Consider the following 21876-nt stretch of genomic DNA (forward strand, 5'->3'; position numbering starts at 1 on the left):
CCGTAAAGGGAGATTTGTTAAGTATTTAACATTGGTACCAATGGATTAAACTAGGATAAAATAAGATAAAAACATTGGGATTCTTTTACTATCTCGATGAAACTCATTAGGGACCCAGGAATTAGCTAAATCCCCAAAATGCAAATTTGGGAAGTTTCTTGTTCTTGGTCTTTTTCAGATGCTTGTTCGCCTTTCATCAACAAACAGCAGAGATAGTTTTTTGGTGATGGGCCACTTTGCACTCATTACTGCAGTCTCTTCAAGCCTGACCCTTCAGTGTAGTGGAGGGAGGCTCATTGTTTTCTCTAACTACACAGTTTTCCTAGTTATTGGACATGCTATGTGGTTATGGATTGATGGCTGCTATTACTTTAACATTTCTGTTGTTTTCGGTTTTATCTGTGCAACACTGACTTAAAAGGAAAAAAAAAAAACACACTGTGCATTTTTTTGTTTACAGCTACCAACAGAGGCACATTATCGCTGCTCTGTTACCACCGCAAGAAACTATGGTCGTAAAATATTTAACACCTCATTATATAACTACAATTAACATCTCGTTATAGTATCATTCATGTGCTCTCCCTGCCAAACACGTCTTTCTAATATCAAACGGATGCTCTGTTAAGGAAATCCACAATCTTAAATGAATACTTTTCTAATACTATAACTAATTACAGCTCCCGTGACATTAACTCTATCAAGTTGTTTGAACTCAAATTACTTAATTTACAAGAACAAAGAAAATGTCCTTATTGTCAACCAATTTTATGTAGCTTTGACTTTATGGAGGGCAAACCCTGCCAAAAAAAATTAAAATAAATGACTCAGTAAATATATATAAATAAATAAATATGTCATTAAATGTAGCAAAAATAATATTAGAAATAAATGTAGTCATTAATTAATTGATAAAATGTGACATAAATTTATATTTCTGTTTTAATTTGCTTCTTTATTGATTTATCTTTGTATTAATTCCCTTATTTATTGCCGCTTCTGTTTAATTGTCTTTTATTTATTCATGTATTTATTTGTATTCATTTTTTAAATGTATCTATTTTTGCATTTATTTTTGCATTTATATTTATATATTTTGCATTTATTTATTTTTGCATTTATTTTTAATTAATTTATTTTTAAATGCATGTATACGGTACAGGTGTGCAGATCAACCGTCTGAAGCTGAACTGTTTATGGTCCTTAATAACAGTAAATCTCTTGCTGTAATGAGGTGCTTTTGTAATGTTACGTCAACACAAATTATGCATTTTATTCAACGAAAAATGAACAAAAGTCTCACTTAAAAGAAAAGAAACAGAGGATATTTTTACAGCAATTTCAACATTCAAGCAACTGCTTCACTGGTCTGGCTCTCACCTCATGTGTGTGGAACTGCTCCTTCACCTCCTCCACGTTGTTGGAGATAGGAGGCTGGCCCTGGAGCCCGTCTTCAGCCGACAGAAGCCATGTCAACACCTACAAATTCAAATTAACACGACATACTTAAAGAATAAGTCTGGTGATATTCTGTTTTTCTTATTGTCAACAAATCCCACGGACAGTGTGTTGACATCTCTAAAGACTTTATGACTTCATCATCATGGAAGTCAATGGGTTTTTAGTTAGATGTATGAAATAAGGTCTGTGGTTAACACAAGCTGAAGAGATGTGAGATAAAATATGTCAGTAAATATCCCAATCATGAATTTTGAAGCTTTTATGAGTCTTTAAAAAAGGTGGTTGCTAACAAGCGGCTAAATGAGACGACTAAACGTCATCACGCCGACTCGTCCCCCATTACAGCCTCGTTGTGTATACTCAAACTTATGCGACCGTGGTTTAGTTCGTTTATAGACTAACGTTAGCTTTTTAATTCTGGCGACGGCATTCCCACTTCAAAAATCATAAAAGTGGTGTTCATTAGTGGAGATTATCTTATGGAAAAAATTGTGGACGCCTCAGGGCTGTCAATCGATTTAAATATTTAATCGCAAATTAATCGTACATCTTTTATCTGTTCAAAATGTACCTTAAAGGGAGATTTGTCATTTATTTAATACTCTTATCAACATGGGAGTGGGCTTTATGCAAATGTATGTATATATTTATTACTGGAAATCAACTAACAACACAAAACAATGACAGATATTGTCCAGAAACCCTCACAGGTACTGCATTTAGCATAAAACAATATGCTCAAATCATAACATGGCAAACTGCAGCCCAACAGGCAACAACAGCTGTCAGTGTGTCAGTGTGCTGACTTGACTATGACTTGCCACAAACTGCATGTGATTATCATAAAGTGGGCATGTCTGTAAAGGGGAGACTCGTGGGTACCCATAGAACCCATTTACATTCACATATCTGGAGGTCAGAGGTCAAGGGACCCCTTTGAAAATGGCCATGCCAGTTTTTCCTCGCCAAAATTTAGCCAAAATTTGGAGCGTTATTTAACTTCCCTCCCGATAAGGTCATATGACATGGTTACCAATGGATTCGTAGGCCTTTTAGTGTCATATGATACCGGTATCTTCACTCTAGCTTTACAACTGAGCCCGCTACAGCATAAAAATTGCAAGTCGCTTTAATGCGTTAAAGAAATTAGTGCCGTTAAAGTGAATTTGCGTTATCATCGTTGGTTTGGCTCTGCACATGGGATTTGTTGACAATTAGAAAGATATAGAATATCATCACACTTGTTCTTTAACAGAAGAACACATGAAATATTAAAAGATTTCTGTATCACCACCATAGTGCCATACCTCCTCCAGTGCAGCCTGGTAGCTCTCCAGGCTGGTGGAGCCCGGAGGCAGAGGACTGAGGCCCCGCTGCAACTCCTCCTGGCCGGGACTGAGGAACTAGAGAGGGAAGGGACGGATGAGGAGATAACAGACACAGAGGGATGTGAGGAAGAAGTAGAAGAATGTCAGGGTTAGAGGGGAAAAAAAGGGTTGAGAAGTAGAGGGAATCGTGAGGAAGAAAGGTGGGCAGGGAAACAGAGAAATGAGTAGGAAAAAAAACAGGAAGAAAGGTGTACAGAGGAGATAGAGAGAGATGAGGAGAGGCCTGTTAGTGTTTGCCATTACCGGTGCCGACAAGCAGTTCTGGCCTTTGTCCAACCTCAACAACTTGTCCTCTTTCTCTCCGGGTCTCTCTCTCTCTCTTTCCCCTACTCTCTCTCCCCCATATCTCTCTTTGTGTGCGCGCTACTGATCTGGACACTAACAACATCTCTTTTTATCTGGGCTCCACGCTCCTCCTCTCGCTCTATTCTTCTCTCTGGTAATAAGGTCCTGGAAAGATACACAAGGCCCATCCGCGGCGCTGATAACCGTCCTCCCTCAGTCAGCGCCGCTCTCTCTTTATGCCTGTTTTGTATTATAAATGTGTTCACTTTTGTCTGATGGTAGAGACTCCGTACTGACAGAGTTTACAGCTTGTAAAGTAAGCAGATATAAAATAAATGGTGGATATTCAGCTCCCTGACAGTCGAAAACACGCTCTTTTTTCTTTGAAGTCGTCCACATAAAACATGTTTGACTGAGGCAAGCTGAGGACAAATCGTTGTAAAAAATCCTCCTCAATTCTCAAAGGGAAACTTTGTAGAACCTTGTCGCGATGAGGCAGTTTCTGCTTTACATCCCTTGGTGTGCTTGAAGAAAAGCAGTATCTGACAAATTATCTTTTCTTCTCGCGATGCCTTTTAGGTGGCAGCCGAGTTAAGTCGAGCACCCTGCTGTTACATTAAATATTTGACACAGCCCTCTGAATACATTCCACCAGAGCCGGAGCAAATTATGGTCCACATTTAGTTACGCAGCGCAGGGTGACGGCTTTGAAATTGCATCTGATCTTTTTGAAATGTCATGTTATGGAATACAGAAGACATATTAAAAAAAAAAAAGAAGTACAAGACGGGTGGATGCACAGGAACTGTTTCTGTGTGCTACAGGTGCTGTTGTATGTAATGGTGACGGATAAGAAGCTAACTTGCCTGTCAGTTTGTAAAGGCAGTGATGTACAGAGTAACTATTTTTTTAGTTTCAGTTTCAGTCTTCCCCTCCTTATAGTCTTTATAGTAAGCTAAGTAAATCAACTCTGGTTGTAGCTTCATAGTTAATAACAAGGGAGTGGTATCAATAGAACTCTAAATAATAGGAAGACTGCCACATTTTAATTCTTAAAGGGTAACTTCGGTATTTTTCAACCTGGACTTTATTTTCCCGTGTTTAGTGACTAATGAGGACAACAATTTTTTTAAATTGGTTCCAGTATTGAGGGAGAAAGCTGCAGCCATTAACCGGGCTGCAATTTAATCCTTCTGGACAACAGCGCACCGTCAATATACGTCCACTAAAAGTGTTTGTTTTTGACACTGACAGGCTCAGATTGTTATTATAAGTGTCTGATATTATGAAAAAGACCATACAGAGAATGAAGCAGAAATGCATTAAGAAATGTAAAAAGAAATGTGTAAAAAAAATGTATAAAGTAAAGAATATAGAAGTAAATAAGTTTGGGGAAATAAATAAGGGGGTGAAATGCAAAGGTAAAATCGCGCAAAATAAATAAGTGCATAAATACACAAGTTAATACATTTAAAAATAAATATGAAATAAATGCAAAATAAATGCAAAATAGATAAATAAATAAAAAATAAATGCAAAAATAAATAAATAAATAAAAAATAAATGCAAAAGTAAATAAATACATACATTTAAAAATAAATATGAATTAAATAAAAAATAAATGCAAAAATAAATAAATACATTTAAAAAGTTATAAAAATAAATACATAAATAAATAAAAGGGAAAATTAAACAAAAGAATAAATATATAAGGGCATTAATACAAAGATAAATAAAGCAAATTAAAGCAGAAATATCAATTAATGTCACATTTTATCAATTAATTAATGGTAACATTTATTTTTAATATTATTTTTGCTATATTTAATGACATTTATTTTTTATTTGAGATCATCAATCATTTGAGATGATTTCGACAATGTTAATGCGACGCGAGATTTCAGAACAAAACTTCTCAGAGCGAGACACACTATAACAAACAGACCAAGCGAAAGGTAAGAAAAAGGTTTTTATGTCTCTGTAGGGTCCTTTCCATAATGTTGTCAGACACTAATAATATTAATCTGAGCCTGTCGGTGGCAAAAACAAAAACTTTTAGTGGACGTACATTGACGGTGACGAGTTGCTCCGAGCGATTACATTGCAACCCGTTTCGCAGCTGCAATCTGCAGCGTTCTCCTTCAGTACTGAACCAGCTTCAAAAATTGTTGTTCCCATTAGTCTATTAGACATAAAAACATGGGAAAAAAAGGTTGAAAAATACCAAACTTACCCTTTAATATTGCTCACTGACATCAGCTAAAAACTTGCTGTCGGTATCACTACTGATAAAAAAAAGAAAACCACATGAGCATAGTTAATATCACTTCTGACTCATGAATTCTTAAAATGAATATATCAACAGCAAATAATACAATACATTTCAAACCATGAATTATATTGAAATGCAATGTGATTGACAGGCAGGAGCAAAAAAATGTCCAACACAGCAAGTCCCATAGTTTCCCATTTCAGTCTTAAAATATTATTTGTTATTAACACTTCATAATAACCATCATTTATAAATGGTAAATTGTTAGTTAATTCAACTTAGTTAATAGTTATTTTTATGTTAACAAACAATACAATTATAATAATATTTACTAATTATCAGCAATGCTATTGTATTAATACTATTTAAACGGTTTATTGTTTGTCAACAGTAAAACAACTATTAACTAAGTTTAATTAACTATCAATTTACCATTTATAAATGATGGTTATTATAAAGTAACTATACAGTTATTCCACTTTTCAGTGTGTTTCCCCTTCAGGGTAGCATAAGGCACACCACTTCTTAAGCATAAAGACTTGGTATGAGGGACATTTTTAGCCGCAGACAAAACAACAGGTGAGCAGCCAAAAACATGCAGACAGATGGACATTTGGCGTGGAGTGTTAGCGCTGCGAGACACGGACCTGATCAGTAAAACGCCTCCTCTTTTGCTCGGGCGACTTGACATATGCAGCCTGGGTGTAGGCATAGCTTTTATAGCGAGGCTGAGGGGAGGGACTCCGCACTCGGCCCTGAGCCACACTCACTGTGATCTGAGAGAGAGACGGAGAGATATAGAACAGGACAGAGGGAGAGAGTTGGCAGGGGAGGCCAGAAAAAGAGAGGAAGATAGAGAAAAAAGAAGAGAGCCGAAAGGATGCAAAACATAGAGCGAAAAAAAAAAGATCCAAAAGCCAAATTATGCAGAGGAAGAAAGAAGTGGAAGAAATGCAGGGAGCGAGTGGTGATGATGAGAAAATTAAGATGAGGAGAGATGAGAAAGAGAAGCAGAAAAACAGGAGAAAAAAGAAACATGAATAATCACACATAAGCTCTGTTTCCATCCAAATGTCAAGCTAATTTTAGGTGAACTTTCCGAACGGCATGAATAAGAGAGAAAATACTGATTTTTGTGTGTTTCCATCAGCAGAGCGTCGAAGAACACATTTACAAGAGAAATGTAAAGTCTCAAAAAGTTATATTGGGGAAAGTTATTTACTTGCATTTCAGCAAATGTTGCCAGAGGAGTACTGCAACAAACCAAACTGTGTCTTATACAGTTCAGTGAGGTTGTGGTGGACTCAAAGTCACTATAATGAAACATTTTACAATTAGACTGAAGCGTTTCCTTTAGCAAAATGTACTTAAAGGGAGACTATGTAACTTTTGAAAGAAGAAATAACACAGTCTTCCTCTTAAGAATGAAAAGTTGAGTTAAAAAGCAATAAACACACCTTTGCTTTCACAGCCTCACCTGGTCTGGTATGACCAGTACCTTATGAAGGCTAATATTAGCTCACTTAGATACAATATTGTTGTATAATGAACATTAGTGAGTCAGTCTACCTGTGCTAGTAGAAGCCTATGTTGTATCACTTTATAACAGCCATCATTAATAAATAGAAAACTTATTAATTAAACTTTAATGAATAATTATTTTACTGTTAACAAAGAATACAATTATAATAATGTGTACTTATTACTAATTTTAACAATTTATTGTTGCACACATTGTAACACTATGTATTATATTATGTATTTTATTTATTATTATTATATTAAATAATATATATATGATTTGTAAACCTTTAAGAAATCATTTGTAAAACATCTATAAACATCAAATAAATAGATGGACCGGAAACCAATTATTAACCTTTGACAAAGTATTATATAAATAATGTGTATAGATGCTTTACATAGTATTTACTAAGCATTTAACAATTATTATAATCATCAGTTGCAGCTTTATAATAGCCATCTAAATCATTTTTTATAGACAGTTTACAAATAAATTATTAACCGTTAACAAAGTGTTACAAATATCTGATCCGTGTAATGCTTATAAATGTTTTAAAACATTTTTTTTAAAGGTTTACAAATAATACTAATAAATTCATTCAACAAATATATAATAATATATATATACACACACATAGTATATGTAATGTTATATTGAAACACTTGTTAATGGTTAATACTTGGTTTGTAAACCGGATGGCTATTATAAAGTTGCAATTTTTTATTATAATAAAGTGTAAAATGGTTAATAAATACTTTGTAAACCATTTATAAACATAATTTAGATAGTTAGGCAATACTACACTCAGTGGTTAATAATTGGTTTCTGGTTCATCTATCTTTGTAATGTTTATAACTGTTTTACAAACAATTTCTTAAAAGTTTACAAATTATTTGGTAATCATTAACAAATAATTAATATACTATATAAACTGTTATGTGTGCAACAATAAACTGTTAATAAATAGTTCATCAGAATGTAATTGTTATCATCTCTTATCAGCTATTTATTTACACAAACTAATGATAAAATAAAATACATAATAGTATAAAAATGCCATTGTTTATTAACAGTAAAATAACTTAACTAAAGTTTCATCAACTATCAATTTACCATTTATTAATGATGGTTAATTGCCACTTGTGCCAACAATGCTCCTGTTTAGCAACATTTACATTGGATTATTAATACTGATGCATTCATTTGCAGCATTTTTCTCTAAAGAATACATCATATTTTAGTGGCAGATCTTTTATTTTTTAATGAAATAAAATCTGCAAAATATATCTCCTTTTTATTTTTAATTTATTTGAGTGAATTTGAAGTATTAAGTCGTATAAAATGGAAACACTCTTGAACGTTAGTAAGGTAAAGACACCTGTAATCTGATTAGGTATTATGGTTATCAAATTTCCAAAACTCCTTGGATGGAAACCAGATGATGCAGACATGAGAGAGGGCAGAGGTGACAGAGAGAGAACAGATGTGTTATGCAGACGAAGTGGACAGAACGAACAACAGACAGTAGCGCAGAGTCAAAGCTGGTGTTGGTGAGCCGCTCCTGTCCCAGAGAGTTCCACCACACCCATCCAGACACTTTGTTTCCTCTCTGGGGAAAGAGATCACTGGCCTGTTTGGCATCAAAATCCTGCTTCACACTCGCTCCGGCACATTTATCCCAAACCAGCAGCAGCTCTGTTAAACTGCAGTCCTCAGCGATTCACCATCCTCTATCATTTATTGGCCAGCAAGCAGCTGACTGATTTTTAGTTCCATAAGTTTACAACACTGGAAGAAATAGACATTTTGTAGCTACTTTTCTGTTACTTTGCTGCTCGCTACTGTACACTCATTCCCCCACTTGTAGATTCCCATTCAAACCACGTACAGTAGCTGTACAACCCACTGTGAGCCGTATCCAAAAAGCCTTCATCAAAACGGTGTTTGCTGCACACTTAATGACTCATTACTGGACTGATTTCAATAAGCCATCTTATTCATTTCTCATTACGCATTTAAAACATTTGGAAAGCATGTGCAGATTATCACTCAAATATAAATAATGGATGACACATAGCAGTGTGAGAGTGAATTGTGCAGCACACCTACATGTCTGGTGAACATTGTTTTCTTATACTGCTGCCAAAAGCTGCACCACTGCACTCCCAGCTGACCCCAGTCCAAATGTCAAAGTAGACTCCTTACTATTACTGTACGGCTGCATTATTAATATCATTATTTATCACTCGCATGGCAATATCATCACAAATTTCTATATTGCAGCTGTTAATTTGTTTTTCCTCACCAAAATTTAGCACAAGTTTGGAGTGTTATTTAGCCAGTTTTGATGAAGTCTTTTTGGATATGGCTCACAGTGGGTCGTACAGCTATTGTACTGTACATGGTTTGGGTGGAAATCTACAAGTGGGGGAATAAGTGTATTTATTCGGTCCACACCAAACTGGTAAAACCATTTCTTTAAGGACATGGCTTTGTGTGCCAGGGCATTGTCATGTCGAAACAGGAAACGGACTTCGCCAAACTGTAGCCACAAGACCACTATTGTCAAAACCAGGAAAAGACAAAACCAACACGTTTAAATCAATCCGTTCTCACTCCAACTCGTCAAATACCACTGTTGGGTAAGTGCCCCTCGGCATCGGAAACTGACACACGGAGGCTGACCTTTAGCAACAGTCGATGACGAACCGGGCTTTCCACTAACTCCGATGTAAACTCACCTGTGCCGTTATTGGACGGTCAGATGATGTAGTATTAATAGCGTGAGTCCGTTCAGCCGATTAGACTGTTGTCAGGCTATTAAATAGGCGTTATCATTATCAAGCCCCATAGATGTGGGTCACTAGGGGCCTACTACACCCACTAGTAGGTTTTATCATCTATTCATATGGTAGATCACCAAAAGAAGGTATAAAAGAACACGACAGCGACCTCTAGCGATCGTAGTAATTATGACAGGAGCAGAAGCGGAAGTCAGGCGCTGTAGTATAGACCGTGTGAAACTTCATAAGGGGTAAAGGTCGGGGACGATGGATGGGAAACCATCAAAACACAACGTTTTTCCCTAAACTTAACTAGGTGGAGTTTTTTTGCCTAAACCTAAAGAAGTTGTAGTTTTGTTTCCTAAACCTAAAGAAGTTGTAGTTTTGTTGCCTAAACCTAAAGAAGTTGTAGTTTTGTCGCCTAAATCTAAAAAGTTGTAGTTTTGTTGTCTAAACCTAAAGAAGTTGTAGTTTTGATGCCTAAACCTAAAGAAGTTGTAGTTTTCTTTGCCTTAACCTAAAGAAGTTGTAGTTTTGATGTCTAAACCTAAAGAAGTTGTAGTTTTGTTGCCTTAACCTAAAGAAGTTTTAGTTTTGTTGCCTAAACCTAAAGAAGTTGTAGTTTTGTTGCCTAAACCTAAAGAAGCCTTTTTGCGTTCAAAACCTGACGTTTCATTCAGTTTTACAACATGTTAAAACGCGTTGCTTTTAAGTTTCACTCTCACTTTTATAACGTAGTAGGCCCCTAATGACCCACATCTATGGTGCTTATAGCGACTGATAACGCCTATTTAATGGCCTGATAACAGTCGAATTGGGTGGTCCGTTGAGGGCGGGCGGAGGAAGTGACGGGCCGCGTCGGTCTTTAGTCACATGTCTCATCAGTATCGTCAGCCTCGTGAGTTGCTAGTCACGGGAGTTTCTAGTCAGTCAACCACGACCGTTTCCTAACCCTAACTAAGTGTTTGTGCAGCTTAAACCTAACTTCCTGAGAAAACGGAAGTTTATTTTGAAAGGACACAATTCATGTAACAAGCTTATATTGACACGCTGTCCCTGATCTGTCCAAAAGAAACGCAAGAGGGGTACCCCGTACGTCGGCCTCCGATGCCGAGGGGCGCTGATCAAGCGGCTGTGTTTGACGAGTTGGGAGTGAGAATGTGTCGTATAAATTCAGACATTTTTACTCTGACAACCTCACAGATTATTACTAGAGTTTGAATGCGGTGCCACATTTTCAAACAGCTGATTTTGGAAGGACAATTAACTTTTAATTGATGACTGATTCTCCCACTTGTTTGACATTACCAAGCTGCGTTTCCCATGACAGCCGCTGCATCGCTGAAACCAAGTCAACCATTCCACCACAGACATCATAAAAGTTTAATCTCTCGCCGTCTCGGCTCTTTCTCCTCCGCTATCAATCTCCCCTCTCACCTCCATCCCTCCTCTCTCTCCCTCCTTCTCCTCTTCACCTGTCATCATCTCTCTGTCTGTCTTCCTCTCGCTGTTTTCCCCTTTCTCTCTTTCAAGGTGGATTAGGTGTTTTTCTTGCTGTAAAGAGCAGACAGCCAGAGGCGACCCAGCCCTGGATCAAATGCTTCCTGGCAAATGACTCTTAGCGTTTGTTTTCACCTGCTCCGAGCACCAGGCGGGTGGGGTTTAACTGCATCAGGACACCTCAGATAACGTCACAGGAAAAGCTGAGTATGGCTAGTTTTAAGATAACTTTAAATTTCCTAATATTTCCTACTTTATTTCCATGAAAAGCTCTCTTCCTCCCTGAGTCCCAGGTGGTGGTAGTATGGTGTTGATGTAAGGAGGTGGTGACAGCGCCGCTTTGATGATGACAGATGAGGGAGGAGGCAGATAATAGCCGCTGTCAGTAACTCTCTTTTTTTCCCCTCCCGCCTTTCCTCTCCGTCTCTCGTTTTATTGCCATCTGACTTGTTCCTCGCACTCCCCATTTGTCTGCTTCATCTCACTCTTCATTTCCCCCCTCTTCATCTTTCTGTACATCTTTATATATCTTTACACCTCCCCACTTCCTCTCTTATCTTTCCTTCTAAATCTACACCGTCTTTCTCCCTCTCCTTGTCTCTGACTCCCAGAGGGAAAAGGCCTGCAGTTTCTCTCCACTCTCAGAGAGCTGATGAAAGGGGGGGGGGTTGATGTGGCCATTAAACAGAGTGAGATAATAATATTACCAGCCATTACTCCAGTGAGCTCACTCCATCCTGCTGCGATTCGGCGCGGTAGCATGACACTGACCTCTTCTTAACTCAGCTCTAAAGGTCAGCACCGGTGGATCAAATTTGTGACTTGGTCGTTTTTTTTTTTTCTTTCTTTGTTTTTTTACAGAACTTTCATTCAGAGGTTCTGTCTCAATTTAGCGGTCAATTTTCATTCCGATGCTCACAAAATTTGGTGACCAAAAGAATGAGACTCCTCGCTGAGAGGTGACTACATCTCCCAGCATGCCTGGCAGGGCCCGGGGATCCCCAGAAACAAGCAGTGATGAAGTTAACCATGAAAAGAACATCTGCCTTTAAGACTCTAACCTGAGCATGTGACTACAAAATGGATGGATGAGCGGATGAACGGACAGATGGATGGTGATTAGGTGGATGCTGAACATCAACTGATAGTGCTTTGTGTGCGCAATATCTTAAAGGGATAGTTTGGATGTTCTGAAGTGGAGTTGTATGAGGAACTTCTCCATAATCAGTGTATTACCTACAGTAGATGACGGTCGGCACACGTTTTTCGCAATTTGAGGGTTACCTTCTATACACGACCGCGTTAGCCTCTGGCTAACAGTAGTCAAAATCTTCATGTAATATAAATGCTACAACTCCTCAAGACCCAAGCCAAGTTCTTGTGTCTTGCTTGCCACCTGCTGATTACAGTGAAGGAGGTTAGCCCCAAAGTTAGCGACAAGAACAGCTCAGGCTCACTAAAGGTGGAGCACTGTTGTCAGAGAAGCCAGTATTTCAATTCAGCGTGTTTCCTTAATCTCCGATGACATGTCATGGTCATTTTATGATTTATTATAGTAAATATATTACATATTTGGTCCTTTAAAGGGACTATTTGTAACTTTCAGAAATGCTTGTTAACAGCGACACCTGTGGCCGTGAAGTCAACGAAGGTCAGCGCCGGGCTCGCGCTTGCTCGCTCTAAATATACATGAACGAGCATCGCTCAAAACAGTGAGGCGACACACGTCAGCTAAAACCACAATATCACTCTATATTTCAGCTGCTTGGCAGTAATGTTAGCTGACCAGACGAAGGTCTCTCCATGAATCACTGCTGATACTGTGTTTGTTTTTCCTGCCTCATGTAGGCTGAGGCAGCGGGGCTCCGCAGCGAGAAACTCGTCTCCCTCCGCCCGCAGCCGGAGCGAGCAGGGAGACACCAGCACCCGGTCGGTAACGAGAAGACAACGTTTCTCTCTGCAGAGCCCCGTCACTTCACAAGACACAGGAAACCTCTGTTGGTCTGGAGGAGCTGCAGCAGTTATTTCTGCACAAACGTCCACCGTACATTCACTAGATATTCTCAGAGCTAAACTAACTCTTCTGCAGTGTGGAGTGAGCATGTGTCCCGACCCGGTACATTTATACGCTTAAAAAGTTACAAACAGTCCCTTTAAGGGTACGCTACATTTAGAATATTTTCACTGGTTCACCTTGCGGTGAGATAGCCGTTTCCCGAAAGAGGAACTGAAGCCGTTATATCCATCTTGGCTTTCTTGAAAGACACCAGGCTCTATTGAAAAAAACTGTAGTTTCACCTCGCAGAACAACATAGGAGTTGCTGGTCTACCGCTGCCTCGATCAGTTAGTTTCTTTGTGTTATTGTGCAACTTTGGTGAACTAACCCTTTAAAACACCAAAGTCACACAATAGGACAAACAAACTAACCGATCGAGGCAGCAATAGACCAGCAACTCCTGTGTTCTGAGAGGGAAAATTACTGGGTTTTTTAAAGGCAGTCTGGTGGCTTTGGCGAGAGCATAGAAAACAGCTTCAGTTCCCACTCGGAAACATAAACTGTATAGCTGTCAAGGTAACTGATATTGATTTTTTTAGGTGTCTAAAATATGTTTTGCTGCTGCCCCTGTTCACAGCAGTACATTACTTTGCTCCCGTACTACAACTCCTGTCTGTTTCTCCAAACTGGAGGCGTTCTGACCGCCATCTACTGAAGGTAATACATTGACTATGGATAAGTATCTCATACAACCCCACTTCAAAACACCCAAACTATCCCTTTAAATTGGTCAGTTATATCATTTCTATTACTGAGGGACTTTTCATGTCGGAAAAGGCATTGCTCTTTGCCAATCTTAGGTTTACTATAGAGCAAAACCAATTATTACTATATAACTTTATCTACTTTATTGAAGTAGTAACCCAATTTTATAGCTAATACTCCTTTTGAAGAGCTCTTTTTTCAGCCTTCAGCTGCAATTACTGTATAGTGCAGCTCAAGGCAAACATGAAATTGTTTATTTTTCAAAGTACGCCCACACAACTATACTGCTCCACGGAAAAAAATTGACCTGCGATGGTATTGTACGTCTGTATGTGTATGTCTAGTACAATTTCAGTAGCAGTCAAAGCTGTAAGGTTATTCTCTTGTGGCCTATCAATTTTTTTGGGGTTCTTTGTGCCAAAATGTCTGCTGATATAATCATAATATTTAGTGCAGCACTTTCTCCTCTTAATCATGCCTTGTGATTAAAATGCTTGCAATAATGTGCTCCTCCAGGAAAAACCTGCTCGCCGTCTGTGGTACCACTGAGAAGTAAATACTGTTCATTATCCAAATTATCATTAAAAAGTAGAATCCATTTCTTTATGCTCGTGAGCCTGTGCGGCTGCTGGTTAGCACCTTCATTTTATTTCGCGGGGGAAAGAGGGAGTTTCTAACCTCCCTCTCATGTTTTTCTTTTACTGCTTGTAGAGATGTAAAAAATGAAGTGCCGCCGCAGTAACGCTGTTACCCGACCCTTCATTATCAAATTTATTTTTCAAAGATCTGCAAAATCTCTGAAGACTTTCTCTGATTAATTCTGTTCTTGGTGTTTGCCGCCATACAGCGCTGATTGAAGACAACTCGGAGGACATTTGAGAGCAGGGATCATCCCCTCTGCTTCTTTCATCCCCTTCAGCTTCACTCAAATGCTCGAGCAGTAAGAGAGAGGGTCCTGCTGGGAATTTCACAAGCCCACTTAGTAATCTTGATAAAGTGGCAGGTTGGCAGGTTGGCAGGATAGCGGGGTGGGTTTGTTGATGCTTAGAAGGAGTACAAACTAAAGTTGTGGTTAGATAATCCCGTTCCGGAGCTGATAATATGCAGCGTACAAACAACTGCAGTCATTTCGTTGCGTAATATGCAATACTATAGAGTCTACTTGAGTATTATTATGTAGTGTGGGCGCTGCCACAACAACAAAAGCAATGAGATGTAAATGTGAGTGAACATAGCTGAGCATACACATACACAATGCATGCAGAGCGAAGGCTCATAGGAAATCAATCACGGCATCTCACTATCATCACAGCGCTACTACGTCGTCATGGTAACAGTGACACCAAATTGCGGAGACACGTTGACAAGAATCACTGGAGCGAAGATGCCACTATCACCATTCAACTACTTCCCATGATGACAACAATACCACGTTGCTATGGTAACAGGATGCCATGCTTCTATGACAGTTTCTAGGGGCTCATTCGTTTTGGTTTCCTTCCTTCCTTCCTTAGTGAGATTGCTGTTTTTTTTTTTTTAAATAGAAGTGACTCTTGCACTTTTTCAAACATAAGACTGACGTGTTAAATTGTTATCACATTCATATCATGTCAGAAAGGGGCTTTAGTGACATTATTAAAGGACTCTATTCCGTGACATGAAGTTCGCCTGTATTAATTCCCTATGGGATGCAAACAAATCGCTTCACAAGGCATTGTGGGAGGTGAGGTGACACTGAACCAGCAATGTGAAAAAAAGGGATGGTTCAGTAGTTTAAAAGAAATGTATGCAGCAAAAGTAGGTGAAATTCACTGAGAAGGGTCTAGCTGCAGAGCTCCAGGCTCGGGCATACCTCCTCCGTCTGATCATTTCCAGTCACAAGCTTGGAGAAGGAAGTGAGGTCTGAAATTGTGTACGCCAGAGACGATCATCAGGATAGAGAGCCGAAGTCCCGCCCCTTCCAGCGGACCACCATGGGACCTTATTTCGGAAAAAATATGCGCGGTACTCAACTAACGGCAAAGTCCAACTGGATACATAATTGTATCGTCTGCGTATATCTAAAAAACTGCTCCATGACATGATTCGGGGAAGTCATTTGCAGTATATATAAACTGTAGATGTTAGTCATGAAATAATTATCTGTCAGCACTTCTATTTCCATTCAGATAATGGTGCTTTTTACCTTAAAAAAATAAAAAAATGACATGTTTATGTCAAGACTATCATCTATGACCCAGCAGCAAACCAGAGTCTAGAGTAAACAGTACGTAAGTGACTGTTATAGAGAGGCGAAGTCACGCCCCTTCCGGTGGACCACCGTGGGACCATATTTCGGAAACAATATGAACAGTAGTCAACGGCGAGAGGCAAATCATTTGTTGATTCCGTTTGAATTGCACCATGAATCACTCATGATTCGTGATGTTTCTCAATTTAAAAGATAATTTTAAGGTTGTATTATTTACCTTGGTGTCATTGGTGGAGGTCATGTGTTAACTATATATTATATATATATATACCTTGCACACTGAGTCTGATGCATTTTATTATTCTACTTGTTGCAAAAATGATGATGATTGATTATGATGAAAGTTTATCATGCCATTTTGGAAGATGACATTTGCACGGACGGTGGCTCTGAGTGGTCAAACAACCCTCTTTTGCCTTTGGACGGATACAAAAAACAGAAAAATCTAACCTGAGGTTGTATTTATTTTTAAACGTACGACAATATCGGTGACTTTCCACCTTAACAAACGTGATAACACAAGTGATTTTCTCCCATGGGTTCCTGGCGATGGAGATGGGTCCCATTGCCGGAGGTGCCTGAGCCTGGAGCTCTGCAGAGGGACGCTATTGAATTTGCCTCGTGACTCCACAGACAATCAAGAAATTTTTGCAGGGGTGCGACAGGAAGTTTAATCTTTACCTGTCGTGGATAAATGTCAGTTTGAAGGACATGAAGCTTAATTGCTTCAACCTAATCTTACTCTATGAATAAATGAGAAAGTTGCAAAAAATACCAAAAACAATGAACCACAGCAGTGTCACAGGCAAACCATAGTAACAGCAATAAAAACAGCGACGGCAGGGAGAAATGAAACGATGCGTGTGTGTGTCTAACCTGCTGGGAGAAGCGCTGCTGGGTCTGGATCTGGTAGTGCTCCTCCGTCGTCACCAGGGCGACGCTGGCCTTGGTCACGGTCGTCCGCGGCAGCGTCTCCACCTCCTTGATTGCTTCCATGGAAACAATTTGGGGAAGCACCTGGAAGAGTGATGTCACGTACATGATGACGCTCTTCTTGTCAGGGTGAGGCACCGCCACATCTGAAGAGTAGGAAGCGAGAGAAATAAAAGTTAATTTCAAAATGCAAGGATAAACCCGTTTGAGAAGAATGTTTTTGTATTTAGGGGAGCCGAAAACATAGTTTTAGTCACAAAATATCAATTCAAAATAGCATTTTGAAAATGGAAGCAGATGTCCTCAGTGGAATCTATCCTCTAAATTAAATGACAATTTCACAATAAAAGCATGGCCCAGGATTTTCAAAATAAATCCACTCTGAGGTCTCTTTTGGGTGAGAAAAACGGAAAAAACGGAGAGAAAAAGATCCCATTTTAAAATGTAGACGCCTTTGTATTAGTAAGACCCACAGACAAACACAGATTCCTTGCATTGTAGATAAAAAAAGACAAAGAAAGTCTTGAAAGAATGAAAACAATCAAGTTGAAATGATTGGTCAATTAGGTGACTGACAGAAACAAAACAAGATTTCTGAAAATTGACTTCGGCTTTAGAAAATTTCGAGGGACAAAAGTGGATTAATCAAGAAAATAATTGTCAAAATCGCCACTGTTAACTCCTTATATTTCCCATAGCATCAGTGTGTGTCTGCTCTGAATCGTACTGCTAAATTAAGTCAGAAGTCAAAGTTTTCCAACAGGTGGAGGAGAGATATAACAGAGTGGCGATTTCAGGAAGGGTGGCGAAAGAGCCTGTGGTCCGGCCAGTCAGCCCCGGGGCAAAACTAATAGAGACGGATCACAGCGGTGGGCGAGACACAGCAGATAAATGAACGCCAGAAGAGATAGAGAGATGATGGAAGAAAGAGGGGTGTGCTGAGGGAGAGGAGGCTGACAGCAGAAGGCGGAGGGAAGAGAGACAGACAGAGGAAGAAATGGAGAGCTAATGAGCTGATGGTGGCGGGTGTGTTAACAGAGTGATGTGTGGAGTGCGGTTAGCTCACGACTGTGAGGATAATGAACAGGAGAAAGGGGGAAGATGACGACGGAGAGGACGAGGCAGAGAGGGAAAAAAATATCCCGATGCAAAGTAACAGAAATGAGTGTGTGTGCCGGGAAAGATATGTGTGTCGGCGGATAGACAGATAAAGCTAGAGTCATATTTTTGTCCGTGGAATACTGATTTATCAGCATCACGGAGGAAATCGGAGGATGCTGTTGTTTGTCTGAGGAAGACAAACCGCTCCGTAAATAACGCCACCGTCTGCAAGTGTGTGTCCAAGTGTGTGTGCACATTCCTCACTTGTCTAGTCCAGTCTGTTTTTCTATCCCATCATCTCTATTTTAATCGTTTCACCACAGCTACTACGTGTGTGCATACCTATGAGGCTGTGCAGGTGTCTGTGTGTACCGGAATGTGTGTTTGCATGTGTGGATATTTGGGTCTGGTTGTGTGAATTCTTCCTAGTCTGAGTTGAAAGAGAAATACCCGTTACATTAGAATGAACAGCGATGAAAATGACTGCACGTTTTGTGTAGCGCGCCGTTATTATTAAACCTCCGTGACAACATGAACACACACACACTGTCAGTGCCCAATCCGTCCCGCACGTACACACACAGCACAAACCGCCGGCCTGTGACCTCACGACAGCTGCAGCAGAAATGGAAAATGACTCCCAGGTCAACGAGGTAAACTTCGTTGTATTAACGTTACCAGTTAATTAACTGTTCAATGTTAACGGTTAACATTTGCATTTACAGTGAGTGAGCTGACGATAACGTTACGTTAACGGGGAGTCAAAACTCTGCAATGTTAACCTACTTACTCCTCTTCATCTCCTTTAAGGGTAATAAGGCTGGTTTAGGTTTAGGTTAGGGTTAGGCCTTTAGTTGTGATGGTGGCTAGGGAATGTGTTATCTCAATGAGTGTCCTCACAAAGATATAAGTACAGGAATGTGTGTCTATGTGTGTGAGTGAGTGTGTGTGTGTGTGTGTGTGTGTGTGTGTGTGTGTGTGTGTGTGTGTGTGTGTGTGTGTGTGTGTATGTGTGTGTATGTGTGTGTGTGTGTGTGTGTGTGTGTGTCTGCCCTGCAGTGATTACATCTGTCTCTGTAAACACACACAGTGGAAATGTCATTAGTTTGAAATTAAAATAGCTTCTCAAATGATCGCCTGGAAAATATTTGGTTTCCACAGTGATATTGAACTTATGACTGAGAAATGATGTTCTTGTAAAAAATAAAAAACGACTGTGTGTGTATATATATATTAGGGGTGGAACCGAATTCACGGTTGGGTTCATATCACGTTTTTGGGGTCACGGTTTTCGGTTCGGTTCGGTTCATTTCTGTTACAGCGAGGAGGTCATGTTCTGATTTCAACACGCTTTTCATTAATTTGGCAAAAATAATGACATATGTTACTTTTGTGACATAACGTACTTAACTAACACCATCTACGCAAGTTATGCAACAAACTTATTTATACTTATTTTACGTAACAAATTTATTTTCTAATATTCTTATACTCTGATTTTATTTCTTTTAAATGTTCAAAATAAAAAGCTAAATTATAAAAAAATGATCAAACGTTGACATATGTTACTTTTGTGACATAACGTACTTAACTAACGCCACCTTCATACGTTATGTAACAAACTTATTTTATACTAAACCTAAAAATCCTAAACCTAACAAAGTAGTTTTGTTGCCTAAACAACACGTTCTGCACTGCAGGGGCTTTTCGTAAGATATCATACAATCTGTTGTATGAGGATACGTTGGTGTGCACCGGTGCGCGTCATTCATGGCTTATCGCTCTTTGTCCTGTATGTCTTCTGCACAGGACTTGTTAAAAAAGCTAATCCTGAAAATACAAAGGGAAATACTTTTGTGCAAGATGTGTGTATGTGTGTGTGTTTGGATGTAAATAGGACTGACCGGTGAGGTTATTGGTTCCTTCCAAATGGCGTCAAGCTGTCTATATAATGAGCCTGCTGATGCTGGTGTGGCAGAATAGCAGTACAGGCAGCCTCATTTCTCAGATCAGCCACACACTAATGGCTTTTCCTTACTGTGACCTTACAAACTGTAATGTGGTTTTGTCAGGTTTTATATCTAACAGCTCCCGAACCCCCCATGGCCGTACACCTACCCTAGTCAAAAGAACATTGTCAACACAAAGAATATCCATCACTACAGTGTGGTTTGAATACTTTGCTTTCAGCTTTGGTGATAATCCCTCTTCATTCATTCCTTCCAATAAGAGTGAAAGAAGAAAGAGACATAAAGAAAAGAAAAGGGAACATGGCTGAAGTTTATGATTACCCCCAAAGTATCCATCGTGGTTTGAAGCCGAGCATTAAAACTGTTGTCGACATCACAGACAATGTGCTGTTTCAAAAGAGTACACATCAAACAAGCGTCCAACTTCCTAAATCCTGACAGCTCTTCTTCGCTGAGATATGAGCCACACAAACCTCCGACAAACACAACTTGAAATCCTTTAAAGCACGAGAGAATGTTCGAAAAAGCCCAAGTGGGGGGGTTAATGGTGTTTTGAGCATTGATGCACGGCATAATAATGATACACTTTCACCCCACTTGCTCAAAACTTGTGATTGTTTATATTGAGATCAATGGAAATTCATCTGCCGTGATGTGTCGTTTCAAGGCTTAAGCAAGCTGCGAGGGATTACAACGTTCCCTATCGCGCTGGCTCGAAGCCTGAACACAGCACTCACAACGGTGGTGGGGGGGATTAAAGAGGAATACCTCTCAATTTTTTTAATTTCACATACAATCAAGACCGTTACAAAAAGCCCATTCATACATGTACGTGGTGAGATTTGGAGAAAATGGATAAAATATTGCAACCATAGAGAGGTAAACATTTGACTCTAAATAGAAAAAGTTAATTCCCTGGTAATATCACATGAATTTTCATTTAATTATGATAGCAAATGCACACATAGAAAAAGGAAATCCTATAGCAATGTGTGTTGTATTTAATTTTCTTTTCTTTGATTTGATTTATTTGGGCATAATAAATCTTCCATAGCATCACAGCTCCTATATCTTATATTGCTAACGCTGCATACTCTGTATTGTTATTGTTACTTATTGTTTATTGCGTGGGTACATGCCTATGTAAATAAAACAGCACATGGTTTCAGTAACAGTTTTGCCTTTAAACTAAAACCTTGATTAGACTCCCAAACGGACGTGTGCACGGACAGCTGCAGACACCACGGACACGTAGTAGTTCTGTTAAGGCTGTCCGTTTGGAGGACGCTTTCCACCGCTTAGCTACCACTTGTAGCGTAGTGGTCGCGCCGCGGTACTCAGTTGTCCCCACAGAGCTTACCCGTACACCCTCTGATGATGGAATTTACATCACACGGACCCTCGCCGACCTTGGAAAGTATAATTTCGGGTTAAGACCGTAGGGTCAAGGTATAATTAGCATTAGCTTCTAACGCTAGCATTACTCGCCCTACAGACGATACTCTTTCTCTGATTGGCTAGCACTTGCTGCCTTCGTTGGTTGGGTTGTTTAGGTTTAGGCATGGTGAGTAAGATTGGTTTGGGTTAGGGTAAGAATATGAGGGTAAGAGGCAGAATCGTATCATCAGCATATCTAATGACTTCG

At 39.3% G+C, this 21876-nt stretch overlaps 1 protein-coding gene across 5 annotated transcripts in view; it reads right to left on the reverse strand.

Moving 5' to 3' along the window:
* The window catches only part of dmd (dystrophin), a 308168-nt gene that overhangs the window by 160378 nt on the left and 125914 nt on the right, over positions 1-21876 (reverse strand). For all 5 annotated transcript variants that reach the window (XM_074626944.1, XM_074626943.1, XM_074626939.1 and 2 more), the window contains exons 9-12: positions 17104-17306; positions 6054-6182; positions 2769-2864; positions 1381-1479 (exon numbers count right to left, since the gene is read on the reverse strand). In XM_074626944.1, the coding sequence (XP_074483045.1) occupies positions 1381-1479; positions 2769-2864; positions 6054-6182; positions 17104-17306 (527 nt within the window). The remainder of the gene's footprint in view (positions 1-1380; positions 1480-2768; positions 2865-6053; positions 6183-17103; positions 17307-21876) is intronic.

The sequence above is a fragment of the Sebastes fasciatus genome, chromosome 24 (genome assembly GCF_043250625.1).
Source record: "Sebastes fasciatus isolate fSebFas1 chromosome 24, fSebFas1.pri, whole genome shotgun sequence".
In the NCBI taxonomy this organism is placed as follows: Eukaryota; Metazoa; Chordata; class Actinopteri; order Perciformes; family Sebastidae; genus Sebastes; species Sebastes fasciatus.